At 37.2% G+C, this 21,395-nt stretch overlaps 2 protein-coding genes across 3 annotated transcripts; both read left to right on the top strand.

Moving 5' to 3' along the window:
• The first annotated feature begins 193 nt into the window (after nucleotides 1-193).
• Nucleotides 194-3,505, top strand: LOC120485258 (Rieske domain-containing protein). The gene is made up of 5 exons (XM_039680925.2): nucleotides 194-531; nucleotides 911-1,119; nucleotides 1,460-1,494; nucleotides 1,594-1,897; nucleotides 3,184-3,505. Exons 1-4 carry the CDS (start codon nucleotides 527-529, stop codon nucleotides 1,873-1,875), a joined length of 531 nt encoding a protein of 176 aa, XP_039536859.2. The 5' UTR covers nucleotides 194-526; the 3' UTR covers nucleotides 1,876-1,897; nucleotides 3,184-3,505.
• A 2,176-nt stretch (nucleotides 3,506-5,681) lies between these two features.
• On the top strand, nucleotides 5,682-20,442 carry LOC120485233 (uncharacterized). 2 transcript variants are annotated; one of them, XM_039680903.2, is made up of 13 exons: nucleotides 5,682-5,912; nucleotides 8,045-8,383; nucleotides 12,939-12,986; nucleotides 13,389-13,424; nucleotides 14,023-14,109; nucleotides 14,308-14,526; nucleotides 14,782-14,820; nucleotides 18,686-18,766; nucleotides 18,892-18,984; nucleotides 19,082-19,201; nucleotides 19,685-19,729; nucleotides 19,842-19,932; nucleotides 20,041-20,442. In XM_039680903.2, exons 1-12 carry the CDS (start codon nucleotides 5,868-5,870, stop codon nucleotides 19,920-19,922), a joined length of 1,233 nt encoding a protein of 410 aa, XP_039536837.2. In that variant the 5' UTR covers nucleotides 5,682-5,867; the 3' UTR covers nucleotides 19,923-19,932; nucleotides 20,041-20,442. The 2 variants fall into 2 exon arrangements, with proteins under 2 accessions (XP_039536837.2, XP_039536811.2); XM_039680877.2 differs by having other exon boundaries at nucleotides 14,023-14,526.
• The last annotated feature ends 953 nt before the right edge of the window (nucleotides 20,443-21,395 follow it).

Below are 21,395 nucleotides of genomic sequence, written 5' to 3' on the forward strand. Positions count from 1 at the left end.
CTGCTGTAATTTTAAAACGCTTATAAATATATGAATAGGCTATTTATAAACGTTTTAAAATTACAGCACCATCTATAATGTCGATCATAATTTCTACATAAATAATTTAAATAAACTATATAAACTTCTTCGTTTCAGTAAAAAAAATAAAAATACGAAAAAATCATATGCGGTCTAAACTCTTATTTTGAAACGCAAAAGCTGGATATTACCGGAAATGATCCAGGTGGTTTCGTTTCGTGGATTCCTCTTTTGTTACTAAATCGCTTATTTTGAAAATTATACAAGCAACAAAAAGAGACATATCTCAAATCACATGTTGAAATTGAATTTTAAATACAAGTTTGGAATCTCTGTATTAAAAGTTACGCACAAGTGTGATCTGGTTAACGTTACCTGCATATGACGGATTTTTCACATTTGACAAAGTTAAGGAGAGTTTACAGATGGTAAAACTACCACAGCATCTCATAAAATGTAAATAATCGGGCCGCTGGAGATAGAAACGTTAAACGTTATTCGCGTCATGTCGTAAGTACCGTATTTTTAATTTATACGTTTTTGCAGTCTATGGCATAGACATCATATATGGTACGTCCTCGTAGAAATCTTAACCAGCTGGCCAGAGCCGTTTAAAAACATATACGGCTCTGCAGCTGGCCATCTCCAAAGTCACGTGTCAATGAACGCACGAGCGCAAAGCACGAACCAATGAATAAAGAATACATATATTATATATATAATATATGGTACTATGTATATATATAGTACTAGTTCACCCCCAAAATGAGAGTTCTGCCATTATTTACTCATTTATTTCACTTGAATGGAGATTGTAATTTAAGATTGTTCATCACATTACTCTATCGTGTCTTTGTTTCATTTCTCTTATTGTATTATTATTGTACAGTTCTGACGATGTGTCGAAGAGTGCAGAAAAAGCGTGGGGGGAAAACATGAGCCCCGGTGAAGAGGTGGCGGCTGCATCCAAACATTATTTTATAGGGAAGAAAGAAAACATCATTCAAACCAGACGAGTGCTGCTGTCAGTTGGTGGAAGAGATGTTCTAGTGATGCACCACCAGGGGGGCTTCTATGCTATTGATGCTCGTTGTTACCGTAAGATTCTTCATGCTACCATCAAATTTGACAATTATTGTTAGGGATTATGTTTCTTATAAACTTTAAATCTTTAAATTGCCCTTGTAAACTTTAAATCCAATCAGTTCAGGATGGATAAAATCAAGCCCCACCCTATGTTATTCTAATCCCATTTAATTTCCTTTTTCTTAATAACCTCACCATACTCAAATAGTGTTTAATTATTGTATTTGCCCCTAATTTATACAGATTGGAGGCCATGTGCATCCTTCTGCCCTTATTAATATTCAACATTATCAAACATATGTTTACATTACACTGCTTTTATGCTTTGCATTATGCTTTTATTTTGTTGCAGACTCTGGAGGTCCACTTCATAAAGGAGATATAGAGGTGGGTTGTGAAGTCTTTCATCAGGCAAATTCTCTTCTAATTTATGTCTGTATGCCAGAAATCTGCTTCAACTTTAAATGTTCCCTTTTTCCACTAAAGGACTTTGATGGACGGCCATGCATAGTGTGCCCATGGCATAAGTATAAAATTACATTAGATGAGGGTGAGGGTCTTTATCAGGCAGTGGACCCTTATGTGAAGCCTCTGAAACCAACTTGGCGCTCTAAAGGCATTAAACAAAGAATCCACACAGTGACAGAGTCTAGCGGAGACATGTTCCTCACCTTAAACGACTCACCAGGGGCCATTGACTCTGATTACTATCAAACTGAGAAATATAGAGACACTATCTTGAAAGAAGGGCTGAAGAAAACAAATTGACCTCACAGGACGAGACATCTGGGTGAGTGTCTGCTAATGCTCTGATCAGCAGAAGGCTTTGAATGTGCTCTGCTGAGACTGTTTCCATCTATCACTGCTGGAAAATCAGTTAAGTTGTTTTAAGCTGGTCTATGCTGTCCATTAGCTCAACTGTGGTCAGCATATTTCAAAAACCAGCTTAACCACCTTGGTAGTCTACGAACTAGTTACCGTGTCCCAGAACACAGCTAAGAGTTCTAATTCTAAAAAAAATAAATGGAAAAAAGAAAAATCTCGGAAACCCTCAATTTGTTGTTTCCCTCTCAAACGTGATTGGATAGTGCAGGCATCACTGATTGGGACAGCCTATCAGCAATAACATTCAGCTTTCCGCCAAAGTCAACTCCATGGTCAGATTTAGATAAGAGACTAAATCTGCGACTTCACTTTTTAAATGACAATATCCAGACTACTGTTGTCAGTGATGTAAATATTAGAAATGAACATGATTTCTTAATGGCTAGTGACATATCAGGGAAAATTTCTGATTAATTGAAATACATTTCTTGCATACAGCTCCTTTAACGTTTTTCATGTTTCATGTAGGATGTTTCTGTACATAAATGTAAGCAGTGTGGCAGTAGTAATGCAATATTTAGAAAATGTACTCTTACTCTTGATACTCAAATACTTTTAAAAACAAGTACTTCAGTACTTTTACTTAAGTAGACATCTGACTGTAGTACTTTTAATTTTACTTGAGTAAAATTTAGCAAGGGGTACCTATACTTTTACTCAAGTAATAAAGCCGTGTACTCTGTCCGCCTCTGTTTCTAATATTTATAGATTTGTGAACTGGAGGGCAGTCCTATGAGCTAGTGGGGGTTCAATGTAAAGTTTGTGATGACAGTTAGTGAACTAAAGGTGGGGGGAGTCAGGGGGTCAAAGGTGACATGGAAAAATGAGGTACCAATGATGGAGGTGACCGTGGGTGTTTGAATGAGAGAAAGGGGTTCGTAATTGTGTAAATAGGAGTGGTTAAGTTAGCCTTGGGGGTGGCAGAGTGCTTTCGCGTAGATAACATTCCACAGCAACACCATTTACCAAAAAAAGATCTGTAGTTAAATTACAAAATAGGATAAAAAGCAGAAATTAATTTCTTTTCTATTAAGCAGGTTTGATGAAAGGAAATCCCAGTGAATAGATGCACATTATACTCAGTAATACTCAGTAGCTAATGCTAACAAGAACACACCTTAAAATAAATGCATACTTTTTTTGTTTAACCCAAAGACTGCAAGTTTAAACAAACTTTTCTTCAATCCTCAGGGGGTAACGCATGTAAAACGACACCACTGCAATTTAGGCTTCACTCTTCAGGGGTCGAAGGCTTCAAGGATGACTGGAACCTTTTCATATACTCCTGCCACTCATACAGAAGCTTGCTGTGAAGACCAGGTTTCCACAACAAGTGACCTGTTTAAATATGTGAATGACCAAGGCAATACTATAAGTGTGTGTACAGATGGACATAAAAGGTTTATTTTTTTATGTATTTTTTTAAAAGACAGATCATCAGTTCTGATATTAAATGTGATACTTCATTCCTTAAAATGAGTACATATGCCCTAAATACACTGCTCTAAATATTTTCATGAGTCTTTGAATTCATTGTTGAAAAATAAAATTGTGTTCTTTCATTAATCTGAGAAGTGATGATTTTGAAAGCAAAATTCTAGTATTTGTGAAGTGATTTTGTTTACATTTTTTTTTTCCAAGCAAGATAGTGTGACAACAAAAAAAGATAAAGACAATAATAATAACTTTTAACACTTATGCTTGAAATGGAGTGGGAAGAAGTAAAACTTATTAAACCCCACCCCAGTAGGTTTCATTCTTTGCTATTTCCTTTTTTAGATTTGATATTGCAATTTTTTTTTAAATTGTTGTTTAAAAGAGAAGAAAAAAGTCTTGTTTAAATAAACCATCTTGCTTTAAAATCTTGTTTCAAGGTTTAAATGAAACCGATATAACAAACAATTCTTTGTCATGGTTCAAATGAATAAATATAGTCTTTAACCTTTGGCTGAATCCATATCTGTCTTGATCTATAAGCCCCAAGTAATGGCAATCAGTTCCCAGCTGTACTTAAGAAAACAATCTGCTGATTCCAACAAAGGTTCAAGCCAAAATTTCCATTTTCATTCACCAAACCATGCTGTCTTAATTTTCAAATGAACACGTTGGTCATCTACACACTTTAAAGTTATAGTTCACCCAAAAATGAAAATTATCCCATGATTTACTCACCCTTAAGTCATCCTAGGTGAATATGACATTCTTCTTTATTGTTATAGTTATATAATAGTTATAGTTATATTAAAAAATGTCCTGCCTCTTCCAAGCTTTACAAGTCCATAAAAGTGCATCCATCCATGTTAAAAGTGCTCCATATGGCTTTGGAGGGTTAAAAAAAGCCATCTGAAGTGAAGATATATGACGTTGGATGTAGGAGTATCGTAAGCTTTGACTCCTCTGGCGGTTCAAACAAACAGGGCTGGGCAACAAACTCAATCTCGTCCGACATTTCCCTTTAAAAATTGTCATTGTAGACTTCTAATTCGTGACAGGTCGTTTAGTCGATAAAGTTTTAAATATGGATATTTTTCATACACAAATGCATCGCTTCACTTCAGAAGGCCTTTATTAACCCCCTTGAGCTGTGTGGAGCACTTCTATGATGGATAGATGCACTTTGATGGACAAAACAGAAATGGCCATTCACTGCCATTATAAAGCTTGGAAGAGCCAGGACATTTTTTTTTTCATTTAACTCTGAATGTATTTGTCTGAAAGAAGAATGCCATATACACCTATGATGACTTGAGGATGAGTAAATCATGGGGTAATTTTCATTTTTGGGTGAACTATCCCTTTAAATGACTGAGAGGATGGATCAGAAAAATTAGGTTACAGTTGGCATAAAATGTTTATCGCTTTACAGTTGAGTATCCACAACACATTATATAAAATGAAATCTGTATGATTTCCACATCTGTTATACAGTTAGTATAATGAATGGATGCTCTGTTTTCCTTTCACCAGGTCTGCCAGTTATGTAACTCAACCTATCACAGCTCAACTCTAGTTTTTCAGGCACGTGCTTTCTCTGCAAGGGGTATTTGTATGAATGCGTTTGTGTGGTGCCTGGAAGAAAGAGAGCAGGAATGTATGTATATTCCAGACTTGAAACTTTGTATTGGCTCCATCAAAGGTGTTCATGCATAGATAAATCAGAATATCATTTTTGTTTTCTAAACTTGTGGGTTATTGTAGGCCTACACATGTATTTGTATTTATATGCCCAATTAAAAACGAATTGTCAGTTGCATATATTCACACTATATTCATGCTGATGAATATATACGATTGTTACAATAATGTAGGAATGTGGAGGAATGTGTCTTGATACCTAAATAATAAGTAAAGCACAGACCTTCCTGTGTAATATAATGTAGGCTATGAAAAGTAAAGTAAGGAATATCTGTATCTATCTTTTACTGTAATTTAATTACAGTTTTCTGATGTAATTGCATTTAATAGGCTACTATATAGACTATAGAACAATTTTCTATAAAATCATATGTATAATGTCATGTACCTATGTTGTCTTTGTACTTAATAACAAATATTATTACACTGTAACAAGGACACAAATAAAGTGTAACCTAGAAACGTTCGGAGTTGCAAAAAATGTTATGCAACCTTGCAAAGAGCTGTGGGGTCTGCCCACTTCATGTTATGATGGTTATGAAGACTGATGTTTAGGTGCGTGGACTTCCCCCTATAGGCAGACACAGAGATGAAAAAAAATCAACGCGCCTTTAAATAGAACCATATTGTCATTCTGACTGCTGTTATCTGACTGCAACAGTGGCGACGGACCCGCTCGTCGCCTCGCCGAACAAATACACTTTATATTCTTTCATACAGTTGGCTATATTCTAGTAAACATGCCTAGCAAGAGAAAGAAGAACAAGCGCCGAATGAGAAGAGTGGTGAGTACATTACTTTCACGCTTGTTTTTAATCAGGGTCCTGCAATCAATATGATGTCATTTTTATTGTATCCAAACTGATTCCTACCTAGTTTTCTAGTTTGATCTGTCAGCTTTACTTGGGCTTTAAATAGTTATTGAAATTAACGATAGCGTAATGATTTTTTTTAGAGTTTCTCCAATTGTGTTTATTTAGCATATCATTACGATCTTTGCCTAGTTAAATTTAGTAAGATGACGCCATAGGTTTATAATTTTCTGTTCTCAGACCATTGTTTCATGCCCATATGAAGAATTAGTTTATTTTTATTTCTGTTAGTTAGAATAAGTTGATTTAACTATCGATACAACACATCGAGCAGGGGTATATTTTATAGTAGGGGGTGTGTCCCATATAGGAACCAGTAGAGATGCAGCGGGCTTACTCACATCCCACTTAGATAGATAGATAGATAGATAGATAGATAGATAGATAGATAGATAGATAGATAGATAGATAGATAGATAGATAGATAGATAGATAGATAGATAGATAGATAGATAGATAGATAGATAGATAGATAGATAGATAGATAGATAGATAGATAGATAGATAGATAGATAGATAGAATCTATCACAGATATTACAATTAATATACAACTGATATTACAATTAATATATGTTTCACATATAGAGTGTTATTGATTTATTTTGTGGTATTTTTTCTTTGTTCTGTGCAACAAACCAAATCATGCCTTTTGACCCCACCCCCAAAAACGTATTAGGACTTTGTTGATTTTGGCATATCCCTTGGGCCAGTCTGATTCCAAACATGGTTGAAGGCACATTCCTTCATTTTTTTAATTTTTTTTAATTTATTTTTTTATTTAATTTTATTTTTTTGCACCGATTGGTTTTTGGACAGTTTTTAGCTGTCTCCTTATAAATCCATTGATTTTTAATAAGTGTATTTTTGAAAGGTGATTTATTCGGTTATTGCAAAGGAATGTTGCACAATATTGACCATGCCTCACCACTCTAAGACATATTTGTCCTCTGTGGCCAGTGACATAATGAAATACACACAGTTTGTGCATCTGAACACTGAACTCTTTGTTTGAATTTTACAACAGTTTTTTTTAAGGGCATATCATTAAAATCTCACCCTTTTCATTCTGCTTAGCTAAACATTCTGCTCAGCTAAACAACCGTTTAATGCTCAGTTGCTGTCCCAAAACCCTGGCATGCAGTCATATCAACAGAACTGCCTTTCACACAAGTACAGAAATAGAGGGGTATCTATTATCTCTCTAGCTGTTAAGCCCCCACCCCATGAGATATAGCTGGTCCTAAACAGGGCACATTTCACCGTCTCTAATCATGCAGTCAAAAAAGAAATGGTGAGTACTGGGGGGTGAGTGCATTCCAACACGGTTTGATGCTCACCAGCACTTCAAAACAGAAGAAACATCATTTTTAAAGTCAGCTGCCAGAGCCAATTAACTCAATTTTTGCAGCTGTAGGCTCATGCAAATCTTTCAAGTTTTTTTTTTTTTTTTTTTTCTGTTTGGGAAATGTGCTTTTTCCCTAACACCTCCTCTGTTCCTCCAAACGCCAGACTGTTTATTCTGTTATGCTGGCCTGTTTCATGAATTTGGGCCCAAGTTTTGCCTAATTTGGCTTTGTCAGTGCTGATCCTGATCTTCACACATGGTTGCATAATTTGGCCTTAACTGTGCTGGCAACTGTACACCCCATACATGCACAATGGGAGCTTAAATTCTTTTGAGGGCTATGTAAACCGCACTGGCCAGTCCCTGCTTTTGGATAATGAAGCTGTGAGTGTGATTATAATGCGATTATGGTTCCATTATGATGTGATTAGCATTTTTGTCTGTTCTGTTTAGCCCCATCCAGAGCTGCGAGGGGTGCTGACTCTTCCAACTCGCTTGACTAGACATGTCAGACTCAATTGGATTCAGCCATTTTTTGCCATTACACAGCTAAATTTTGTTAACTTATGTAAGCTCTCAGGGAAGTCATTAAACCCTGTCTAAATCCATTATGTGCTCAACTGAACTAAAGATAAAACTGAATATCTTCTGATTTCAAATCATTACTTCATTTTTTTTTTTTTTTTTTTTTTTGAGCAGCAGGCCCAGAGAAGGGCCCTGGAGGAACAGTACGCCTCCTCTGGAAAGGGAACCTCAGGAGTGTGTGCTGTCTCTGCCCCAGTTCCTGCAAGGGTTCCAGTTGCTAAAACTCTAGAGAGTCCTATTTCGGTTCCAATTCCCCTGGCGGTGATTGCTCCAGTTGTTCCCGCTGAAGTTCCTCCTGCAGAACTGGTTGTGTTTGAGGTCCCAGTAACGGATGCTGTTAAAGACGAAGTGGTAAAAGCTGCAGAGGACCTAGGACAAAGCCTAGTGGAACCCCCTGCAGAAGAGCCAGCTGTTATTGAGGAAGATGAAAGTTTCACCGTTCCAGTATCAGAGGTAATGTGAATCTGAACCTCCTTTTTTGAGGTTAATTATATTTGATAATTATTAAGTGCACAGAGAAATTTGTGGAAATTAACAATCATCGTCTGTAATTCATCAGATGTTACTGTTGTGACCGATATTAAAGTATGGGCCTGACAGTAATAGCTTTTCACAGCCTGGATGGAAGATGGGGGTGTGGTCATGTATGCAATGTAGAAGGGAAATATTTTGTGAACATTCTGTTCAGCATGCCTGGAGCCACAGCAGACTTTAAAACTGCGGTTTTATTGAAAACGAGATCATAAGCTTTTCTGAATCCTGCTTCCTTTTTAGGAACATTATTTCACCTTGATGTCAGTGAACACCAGTTGGCTCAGTAGGATTTTAACTGGTTGCCTGTGTTGAATATTTGAGATTAGATATCCACACATTCTGTGTCTGTAGAGACTCTGCTCTATGTGAGCAGGGCTGCTGATAAGGGGGGGGGGACAACTAGACCTTTTGTGCTGGGCCCAGGCTTCAGGGGGGCCCTATAAAGTGATTGCAGTTTCAGCCCAAGGGGACAAGGTAACACGATTCAACCAGTGAAACCCCAGAAAGTAATTGTGCTGAGTAGAATGATGATGGAGTTTTTGTACCAAGCCCAACAATTATGTAAAGGTCATGTTTACCTTTGTTCTGTGAATTTTTATGACTAAAATCCAGTCATTTCCATAGGAATCCACTCAATCAGGAACCCAATCTTGTGGGTGCAGATTTTGCAACAGTTTCAAGTTGGTCACATAAATGTTTCCTCTTTGACCAACAGAAAGCTGCTTGGTTTAAAAATGTGACGTCTGTTTGAGTTGTGCATCATACATTGCTACACTATTGACAACAGACAATGGACAACATTTACTAAAGTGACTGCAACTGTTGCATAAAGAGAGATGCATCTCTTAAATAAACAGATTTTAGCATTACTGCATTGCATATTATCTTTGATAATGGCCATAAATAATAATAAAAAAAGGTTATTTGGAGAGTGCCACTGAGAATTATTACAAACTTGATGCTCATGAAATCTAATTTACCTGAGGAGCGGAACCACATTTATTTTCAAATAGAATAGGTTCAGTATGCCGTTCCATTATTATATGTTGCTTTATAAAAGCCTGTATTGTAAAATATACATATTTTAACATACTGTATATTATTTTATAAATCAATTGCATTATATTAATATATGTTTTATATTTTAAATCAATTCTTTTAAAATGCATTTTCAACATCTAAGTTAACCAAGTTCTGCGTAATATGTCTCTACTTTCTGTGTCGCGTCTGTGATAGCTCATGACATCAGCAGATGTCTGTTTTCTTACATTATTGTGCATACATGCATGTACAAATATGCAAGCTGACATTCTCCCCAAACAATAACTTAATATATAGTCACTACTCAACCTCCTGCGCCTCACCCTCCCCCCTGTTTTTGAAGAGAAGCCAAGCCCTTAAAGCCCACCCTTCTTTTCCTGTGAGCTCTGCTTCAGCCTCTCCTCTCCCTTCGCAGACATCACAAGAGCTTGTGTTGGACATCCACACACTGAGAGTGGCACTGGGACAGGGCGAGTGAGAAAGGTTAAGTGTCAGGTTAAGGTCTGAGTTGCTTTACTGGAGTGTCAGGTCTGTGTCGCTATGGGGCTCATTCTCAGTTGGCTTCGAGGCCCTCGGGAGCCCTTTGACTTGCTGGATGTCTCTGTGGAAACGCAGGTGAGCTCCCACCTCAATGGATGGAGGCTTGTTGAAGGGGTTTAGCTGATGGAGAAAGAACATTTTGTACTGTCTGTGTCCACCCCCCCCCCTCCCCCCTCCCCTTTTCTCTTTGTATTTTTGTAGGGGTCATGTGGGCGTTGCATTAGCTGGTGTGTTTGTCATTGTGGAGGAGGAGCTTAAATATTTTATGTAAGTTTTTTTCTGAATGCACATAGGTGGGTGGAGACAAGGAATGTGCTTAGGTCGGGTACAGGGCCTAGTCATGCATGCTATTGAGGGGTTGTGGCACGTTTGACGTACTTGTTGATAAATTTCAGTTTAGGGATTGAGTAAAATGGTCAATTTTACAATTTGAGTAATTTATAATTGGCATTGTTTTGTTTAATTCTTATTTAATCTGTTGAAGAAAGAGAATGTGAAACAGATATCTGACTGAGTGCTCATTTATAACCACGTGCACACATGGTCAGCTCTGAGGAGACGTGGTGGCCAACAGAATCTCCTTTGTCTTTTTTAACAACAATCTTTTTGACAACGGTTGTATGTGTTACTCTGTAAGTCTTTGTGTGGTTTACACAATACTTTTAAGTTAAATGTCATTCTGCAGATGGAGAATCTATGATGTGAGCATACATTAAACAGAATTTTGTAATGCTTTATTATAGTTTTGAGTTTAATTCACTTTTATCTAATTTAATTTAATTTTTCCCTTAATTTGTTTTTTTCTTTTTTTTTTAATATGGTAACTTGTATATTTTGAAAATGTTTAATGCTGCACCACATTCTCAGCTGAGTCTAGTGTGATTGCTGTCTAGTGGCATTTCCATGCTTATTTGTATGCATATTTTATGCATGAAACTAAACAAAAATGCTGATATGTGGAAGCCACACAAGAAGGAAAAAAAAAATCATTTATTGGTAAAAGTCATAATTATGACATAAAATTATATTTGATAAGTGATGACTTTTTACCCTTAAATGTAAGATAAATTTATATTATTGCGACATTTCCATCTATCCATCTACAGATCCATCTATGTTAGATATAGATCAGGGTCTCTAAAGTCCCGAATATGTAATAATTGTGACGATCAGCAGCCGTGGTGCCCTCGAGAGCCACTAGAGGGCACTCTCTCCCCATGTTATGTTTCCCCATGGACTCTTTGTGTTTTATTATGTTCAGCTGTGTTTCATTATTGGTTATTGAGTTCCTTATTTAAGCCTGAGTTTTCCCTGTATCCCTGGCGAAGTTTTGTTACCCTGTAAGCGTACATCTCTGAGCATTTTCTCCGTTTGTGTATTCCGTGTTTCCCTGGACTCTCGACCTTAGCCTGTTTCCTGGACTATATTTGTGAACCTGTGCTGCCTGCCCCGACCATTGCCTGTTTAGACCACGAGTTTCTGGATTGCCCCTTGCTTTTTTTGTGTGCCTACTTGATTTCAGTTTATGTTCAAGTACAATAAAGTGCTGCACATGGATCCGACCGTCTCTGTCCGTACGTTACAATAATGATTGGTGAAACATTTATGGCCAATCATTATTAAATATTCAGGTCTTTGGAGGGCCGGATCTACATGGATGGATCTCTACCTTTCGCATTAATATAAAATTCTCTTGATATTGGTAACAATTACAGAAGAGTCAAATAAAGCATTGTTACCTTTTGGAGTTTTGTTCAGTTTGAGCAGATGTTTTATACCATCATCACTGTCCTCATCAGAGCTCATTTGCCAGTACATTTAGGATCTGACTCATATTTGCCATCTCAAACATATTCTCAAAACTATAATTCTTTATTGTGTACAAGTCATTGAATTGCTCTTCTTCAGTTATCAAACATTCAATTATAGTTGTGCAGAATATACTTACACACCTTGGGTCGTTAGCGACCCTATACAATGTTTTTTTTTTTTTTAATGAATAGGAAAACCGGCATTCTTTTATTATTATTTTTTTATACATACACTGTAAAAAAAAAAATGTTAGTTTAACTTAAAAAATTAAGTTAATTAATTGCCTTAAAATTTTAAGTTCTTTGAAATGGAAAAAAATGAGTTAATACAATGAAGGAGATTGATTTAATCACCAGAAACTCAAAATATTATTTTATCTGAACCACATAAATAATTTAAGTTGATTTGACAAAAGAAAAAAATGTTGGTATTACAAATCATGAAAATATTTTTTTTACAGTGTATATATTGTTTATAATGAATTGATTGAGAATTACTAAGAAGGTTGATGTCTAACTTTAAAAAATAAATTAGGAGGAGAGTAGTAAATGACATCCAGGGTCACTAGACCCAAGGTATTTGTTTAAGGGTCAATGTCATCATAAATACGACTACTTAGTATATCATAATTATGAGACTAAATATGTCATAAAAATGCCATGACTTTCATAGAAACTTGCACTGTACAGTTGCATACATTTCAAATCAAAACAGTGGCAGAACTCAGAACAGTCTGGCACACTTTGTTTCTTAAATTTGCCCTGGAAGATTTTGGGGGAGTTTGGAGCACTGTGTATGTAGAGCGCATCAATATTAAACCTTACTCAATATTTCAACAACACGGCATATGCTGTACTCACATGTTACACTTTGCTCTGCAATAAACATGCATAATTTAGCATTGTAAATGTTTGGTTAGAGAGTCTTGTTGGTGTGGTGGAACTGACATTGCAAGTATTGTTATCATCATTATTAAGTATTATAAAATAGTTTAAGATACTTTATTTTAATACAATTGTAACACAATTAATCTTTATTGTGATGTGGACCTTTACATTTTGTGATTACTGTCTTTTTTCAGGCCATATCATCTATAGATGAGCCAGTGTCCATCCCTGCTGAAACTGAGGTATGGTAATATGCTATCCTATCAGTCCTCAGCAGTTCAACCACTGTAAAGTTTTGGCTATTTACACTAATGGGCTAGTAAAGGTGTTTTTCCTAATTACTAGGTCTCCAGCGCCACACCTTACCTTTCAGGGTTAATTTATGTGCTTTTTTCCCTCATAACTTTGCTTTATGAGGTGTAAAGAAAACTTATTAACTGCATCTTTTTTCTTTTTTTTTACTAATAAAGACACTAGCTTTAGACAAATGTCCCATGCATATAGAATGCATATATAAATGAGGCTTTGTATTGGGTTAGAAATTTAAATGTAGTTTTTGAATTAAAGTATTGAGGAATTTACTAAAGGAATCTGTTCTTTCTTTTTTATTTTACTATGACCTTTTCAAAACATGCTATTCACAGATCCAGTTTGAGGAGTCTACACCTGTAGCCACAGAGGTATGTATATGTGTGTATATATATATATATATATATATATACAGTATATATATATATATATATATATATATATATATGTGTGTGTGTGTGTGTTTTATTTAATGTTTTTAATGTTAATCTTCTGTTAGCAACGCTAGCAACGTTAGTAATTGCACTCAACAACCAAATCCCATACCCACAGAGGACGCAGTAATACGAGTGATTATAATCGTCATTTAAAATACCAAAGCGGTTCAAAAACAATGAAAACAATTCATTCTTACAAGTCACTGGGCCTGCCGGCCATCTTGAATTCCAAAAAAGGGTTTTCTTGCTCGGTGTCCTCACGGTTGTCCGACGTCCGAGAGGAGAAATCCGAGGAACGGGGGCGTGTTGCTAGGCAACGTCTGTTGTCCGATTCGGACCTCCGAGACGGATGAATAATAGAACGCACCATATGTGAACATAAGAGAGTTCTTTTAAAAACTACTTTTTAAAGGTAGAATAAAACCTTGATGTATTGTAACATTTAAAGTATATGTATTGTAAACATGTTACCATTGTGCTTGTACATTATGTATTGCATGTTTTCTTGTCTTTATATGGTGTTCTGGCACAGACGCATGTTTTAGCCCAAGTTGTTGAGACGATTGACACCGAGCGTGAAGTTGAAGATGAGCTTCCTGCTAAGGATCCTGTGGTAGAGGTGCCAGTGCCAGCTATCGATCCTGTGGTAGAGGTGTCAGTGCCAGCCAAGGATCCTGTGGTAGAGGTGCCAGTGCCAGCTAAGGATCCTGTGGTAGAGGTGCCAGTGCCAGCTAAGGATCCTGTGGTAGAGGTGCCAGTGCCAGCTAAGGATCCTGTGGTTGAGGTGCCAGTGCCAGCTAAGGATCCTGTCGTAGAGGTGCCAGTGCCAGAGGAGACGGTGACTACAGCTGAAACTGTTGCTGCAGTTGAAACTGTGACAGAAACAGTTTTAACCGAAGTTGAGCCTTTTGCCGACATCACCGTGGAAGTCGACGGGCATGTTGTCGGGGTCATGGGAGAGACTGCCATCGAAGCCGAAGCCATAACTGTTGAAACTGAGCCTGTTGAAGTCCGGAGACTCACAGAAGTCACGGAGGTGCCTGACACAATACATCTTCATGGCACATTGCAATGGACTCTTTGCATGAGTTAATTTGCATGCACAACAGGTGACTTTGTCTTGTCTGTTCTGTGCACTTGTTTGGATAATTGGGCATGACATGAGCCTCACTCTTCCCATTCTTTTTTTAATTCCCTTGGACAGTTCGGGCCATGTTTTTCAGGCACACTAAACTAACAAGTGCTAGCCCATAGCAATTTTTTTAATATGGTTTCTCCTCCTTTCCTACAGGATGTACATGTAGAGCCTGAACCAGAAGAGTTTTCTGTGGTAAGTTCATTTTATTTTATTTTTATTTATTTATTTATTTATTTTTTATTTATTTTTTTTGGGGGGGGAATAGTTCAGCCAAAAATATTAGCAAATTCTGGGTATTCTAGGTATTATACTAGGTATTCTGATTAATTATTTTGTCATTTTGCCTCCACGTTTCCCCGATTGCCTGCGAGCTTCTCCTCCTGTCCATATCCATACGGTAATCTCTCTACTGTGCGGCAGAGAGTCGCTTGGTTATGACGCAATCGTTAGCCTACTTTTACAAAAAACTGCTTCTATGGGGCCATAACATAAGCTACAACGTAATGGAGCATTTTATACATTGTCGTGTTTCTTTCGAAATAAGTAATGGACAAATGGATTCTTCAAACGCCTCAGATGTAAAGTTATTCGCTGTCAAAGTGACGCCAAAATGAATGGGAGTCAATGGAAATGCTAACGCAAGTGAAGTTCTGCTACAAGATGTCAGCTCCTGCGAGGCTTCAACTTCTGGTCGATGGATTACCCCCTTGATTACCCCCTTGGGATTTCCTGGAATGAAGTGTGTTATTGTACTTCTTTGGCGGGGCATATTTGTCTGTGTGAGAGTGCCCTCTGGCATTCAGATGGATCAGCATTTACTACCGAACAGCCGCACTGCTCTGACAAGCTGCGCATAAAATAATCGCAACCTTTGCCAAATCGCGTGCAGTTTCATTACGATTAATCGTGCAGCCCTACTGCACACTAGACTTCTTTCTCAGTGTTTTTGTCTTGTTTTCCAGTACATATATCTAAAGGCCCGTTCACATCAAGGACGATGACTATAAAGATTGAGTTCTTAAAAAATATATAAATATAAAAGCATTGCAGAGTACACACCACAACTATAATGATAACGACACAGTGAAAAGATATAGTTAGAATCACTTTCAGATTGATTTTTTTTTTTTTTGAGCCGATAGATGATATCGAAAGCCAATCAGAATCCATTCCACTTAAGAGAACTTTGGCATTTAAAGCGGCAGGCGTCAAACCTGGAGCGCGTCCTTGGAATAAAACAAGAATTATCATTTGTTTTTTTGGACTCTAATAAAGTTATCATTATGGTTGTATAATCGTTTTTGGTGTGAATGGGCCTTAAACATTCTTAAATCAAGATGTATTTACTTAAGAAATGTGTCCTCAGAGACTCCTGCTGCCATACGCTGATTTCACCGACAGTAAAAGAAATGGACACAGCGACCCCATTGATTTAAACGGAGAAAACTGAAGCCCGATTATTGCACTTCCTGCCTGATGTCTGAGCGACTGCGCAGGCTCAAACTGAGCTTGACGACAGTCTGACAGATGTAAATCTTGTTCCAAGACAAATCTGAAACACCTCCCCAAAAACTTTGTTGAAATATTTTGTCCCGTTGCTTTCATGGACTCTCTATCTATGGGCTTCTGCCTTGACTTTGTGCCTCCATGTCCCCCGATTGCCTCATAGACAGTAAAGGATTGCCTGCGAGCTTCTCCTCCTGTCTATACGGTAATGTCTCTATTGTGCGACAGAAAGTCCTGTGGTTATGACGCAATCTTTAGCCTATTTTTACAAAAACGGCTTCTATAGGGCTGTAACGAAAGATACAAGGTAATGGAGCCTTTTATACATTGTCGTGTTTCTTTAGGAATAAATAATGGACAAATGAAGTCTTTGGACGCCTCAGACGTTAAGTTAATTGCTGTCAAAGTGACGCCAAAATGAATGGGAGTCAATGGAATACTAACAGCAGGTGAAGTTCTGCTACAATGGCGGCTCCCGTGAGGCTTCAGTTTCCGGCTGATGGATTACACCCCTGTATTTCACGCAGCCGCCATTTTGAAATCGAAAGCAAGGCTCCGGTGGGAAGAACCCCGGAAGTACAGATATAGACAACAATGTCTTGGACTACCAACCTGAAGCTGCTGCCGCTATTTACACTATTGGATGTTAATATCCAATATAGGATATGTATATAGTTCGTTCCTGCTTCTTTTTTTCACATTCTGAATTATTTATAAAAATAAATATTTTATTTATAAATTAATTTCACTGTATATAGTCTAAAGTATGAAAGAAATGTATGTACATTTTTTAGAATAACTAATTTCTACATTAAACACAACAATAATATGCCATTGCATATTTGCGACTCTACTATGATTAAAGGCGACACTTCCGATTTTCTTCCCACTGGAACCATTTCAAAATGGCGGCTGCGTGAAATCAGCCTATTCTTTCTCCAGAATAGAGTGCCAAAGTGATGACGTCACTTTGTAGGACAACTCAGAAGCTAACGGCGCATGGGTTCCCTCGATCGAAAAGCTATGCATTTTCCCCATTGATTTTAGGAAAATCGCAAAAAATAAGTTCTGTGTTTAACAAAGAGTTGTGACCCTTACACGTTTTGTCTATCAAGATAATCTTTACAAGTTAATTCAAAATGTATACATTTTGAAGCCTATTTAAAGTTTTTTTAAAAACACAAGCAGACACAATAAAGTTAAAAGCATGTTATAACTGTGTGTTCTATGTCATAGATCAAAAGGTGTTCAATATTTAGAGGCTTTGTTCACCACAGACCTTATTTCAGGTGATTTGGCAAAAACCCACTTAAAAATCCCATAGACTTTAGAGCGAGGGAACCAGTAGTGCTAAAATGCTAACTCACTTCCGCGTTTTGGCCTACAGAGTGACGTCGTAACTTCGGCACTCTATAGACCTTATGTAGCCCCACCCCTTTTCAGCGCTGCGCTCGTGGTCTTTTGTTTTCCGGTCTGTATTTTCACAGTGATCTTGCCTATTTTTGAATGAATGGTTTGTTTTAAAATCTTCCCATTCTACTGACATTTGTTAAGACATCTGCTTTAAACATTACAATCCTCATGATAACTTTTGTTAACTTTACATTAAGTAAATCCACTTCAAAAGCTATACTCCTGGACAGCAATGCCATAGAGATATACGAAGCGACCGCAAACACGGAAGTTCAAAGACAATGTTCTAAAGATGGCGGCGCCCTCGTTTCTCTGGTGCATAAGGGTCTATATACCCTCAACTTTTGTCAAGGCAACACTCCATGTGTGTTGTGTCTAACGACCCACAGAACAGAGGGGTGGAGTAAGCGAAGCTCATTATCATTTAAAGGCATATGCACTGAAACAGTGCTGAAAACTAGTCCAGTGTTTTTTTTTTTTTTTGTTTTTTTTTTGCAGTGTAAAGCTTTCTTTCTTCTATGGAACATAAATACAGATGTATCTCAGTTTTTGTCTGGATAATAAAAGTCAAGGCTTAGTGTTGTTTTGGCCCCAACCGACTTGCACTGTAGGGACAAAAAACAGCTAAAACATTCTTCAAAATATCTTAATGTGAAACCTGTAACTTTCTTTCTTCTGTGGAACATAAAAATAGATATGTCTCATTGTTTTTGATACATTGAAAGTCAAAGGGGCCTATGCCGTTTTGAATCACATTGACTTTTACTGTATGGTCAAAAAACATTCCTAAGAACATTTTTCTGAAACATTATTTTGTGTTCTTCAGAAGAAATTCTGTCATAGCTTTGTAACAAGTAACATGATGATGATCAAAAATGCTATATATATTTTGTGTGTGTGTGTGTGTGTGTGTGTGTGTGTGAGAGAGAGAGAGAGAGAGAGAGAGAGAGAGAGAGAGAGAGAGAGAGAGAGAGAGAGAGAGAGAGAGAGAGAGAGAGAGAGAGAGAGAGAGAGAGAGAGAGAACTATCCATAAAGTAAAACGTTCCTATGTTCCTAGTGGTGAAGAAGATTGCACTTCAATAACATTTGCAATACATGCCAAGGGGCATAAAAAATAACGTGCATTCCTTTCTTTAGGAAGCTGCAGTACCTACAGAAGCTTTAGTGGAACCAGAGCCTGAGCAGCAGCAGCACACAGTCCCATTGGAGGAACCTACGGTATAAAACTACTTTTTATTAACTCCTTTTGTGGGATCATCTCAAGCATTTCTGCTCAGAATCCTTTTAGATTGAAGTTTAATTTTAAATATGGTCTTTTGCCCTTGGGTTTTCACATGCTGAAGCCTTCGGTCGAGTCCACTAGTGACTCCATCGCTGAAGAATTTGTTGTGAACGAGACAGTCATAGCTGTTGCCACAACTTTTGCAGAGGAACAGGTGAGCAGTTAGACACACCTAAAATGTGCACATCAGGCGTTAAATTCTATTACCTACTTGGATGGATCTAAATAGAAAATATGGCCTTTTCCCATAGATTCCTGAAACAACAACAGATGCCCCTGAGGTTCCATCAGAGACACTGGCAGAAACGATTCCTGCTCCTGCTCCTGAGCCTCTTCCTCTGCCTGTGCCTTTAGCAAAGGAGATTATACAAGTGAGCTTTTTAACTTTTAAAACGGTTAACATGACTGCACACACGCAAACAAACAAACAAACAAACATGCATACAGAAATAAATACATTTTTTTAAGTAAAAACAGTAATATTGTGAAATATTATTTAATTACACACACACACACATATATATATATATATATATATATATATATATATATATATACAAATGTATTTTATTCAGCGTCATTCAGTGTCATGTGATCCTTCAGAAATCATTCTAATATGCTGATTTGGTGATAATTAAACATTTCTTGTTACATTTCAAATAGCAATGTTGAAAGTGGTTGTGCTGCTTAACAATTTTGGGTAGAGAATGTTAGGGGAGAGAATTTTCCAAATGAGCTCCAGTTCCTCGAATGCAATCACTCTAAATTGCTGATAAACCTAATTTGAAGCTTTTTGTATTTTAGTGTTCTCTGACTATAAAATTCAATTTTCAATTATTGTTTTTTTTTTTCAGTCTCAAGGTGAATTTATGGCACAAGTAGAAACGGAAACCATAAAGGTATTCCTCCCTCAGTATTTATTTATTTTATTTGTATCTTTTTGTTGTTTAAAATACAATGTTACCAATAAGTAGTATTTGTTTTAGTTAATGTTGTTTCTAACTTACTTAGGACTTGGCAGTGACTGGCAGCCTAACTGTGGATGCCATCAATGGATGTCTGGGAGCTACTGAAGTTGCAATTGAAGGTTAAACTACCTATGGTGAGGATGAGAAGCTCTTAAATAATTTGAATCAATTTACATGAACAAATGAATTAAGGTTCATAAGCCAAGGGAACAATAAAACATCTATTGTCTTTTGTTTTACAGTTGACTGAAACATCATGAAATATCGCAAAGTGCCTTAATGTGCTGATCGTCATCTAAAATATGAAAAGGTTGTGTGGCTGTTCTTCGCTGGTGGAGTTTTTCCAGGCTTCTAGTATTCTTCAGTTTCCATATGTACAGTAGATTTGCAGGTGTCATACATTGCATATAGTAAAGTAAAATGAAGGGGTGTTGCAAATTTCTATGTTTTTACTTGGATAATTTTGTAATGGGGAATAAATTCTAGTTGTATTTGTTTCATTTTGATAAAGAGATTGGGAATGGAGTGCTTCCTCAACAGAGCACAGTTTCATACTATAGCCTACCATCACCACATCTTCTGTGCCCCCTCAACCATTCACACGTGCCTTTCTCCAAATGTCAAATAAAGGGAGTTTGAAAAACGTTTTGTCCCCCCAAAAATTGTTGTATGGATTTAGAATTAAATATGTCTTGCACCTATTTAAACTGTATGGGATGCAAAATCTTGAAAGTGAAGCAAAATAGGTCAACTTTTGTTTGAACTGCAAGAGGCGGTAATTGCCATCATTATGTTGTACATCAAGTTCAAGGGTTACTCTTTAGGCGTAAATGGATGCGTAGGCAAAGAATGTCTGGCGTAGGCCTACGGACCTACGTGTAGACAACGTCAGGCACGAATAGCATAAACCAGGTAATTGACTACGTCAGGGTATGGGAAAGGTGGTGTGCTTGGGTCTTTCGTCCATTCTGTTGCAGGTCGTATGGGTCCATGTTGTTGATGTCAAGTTTCTCTAAATAATGCTGCTTGGTGTTGTTGTCTCCCCCGATAGAGCCCCTTTCCTTTTGCTTCCCCCATCTTTATTTATTCCCAAGAAATTGTGCCTTCTCATAAAAATGCAAACAAACATCAAGCTGCTCTCTTTCTCTGTCGCTATTTCTCTCAGTCTCATGCTCAAAGTAAACATGACTTGAACGCTGAGGACATCTGTTGGTCAAACACATAAGTTACATAAAGAAAGATTTGAAACAAACCAATCCCATTTCTTTAAAAATTTCCAAAACTTATTTTATTAGTCTCAATAGCCTCTATGCTCGATCGCTTCCGGGTTCGGCACGCACAATTACATCCGGTGCTGCGTCAGAAGCCGGTTTTGCGTTAGGTGGAGATAGTGTCAAATTACTCTTGCTGTTTATAAAAACGCCCTGTGGTTAACGTGAATGATGTTAACAACACTGTGAGGCAGTTAGCTGTCACACAAGAGTAAAAAAGAGAAGTTAAATTATATATTTCGAGCTACATCAACAACTTTGAGGGTTAGTAGCCTATTCTCTCATATCGTACGAAATTCGACTAGCGAATCAGCGTTTCTAAAATA

This window comes from Pimephales promelas, chromosome 14 (assembly GCF_988280905.1).
Source record: "Pimephales promelas chromosome 14, fPimPro1.hap1.1, whole genome shotgun sequence".
In the NCBI taxonomy this organism is placed as follows: domain Eukaryota; kingdom Metazoa; phylum Chordata; class Actinopteri; order Cypriniformes; family Leuciscidae; genus Pimephales; species Pimephales promelas.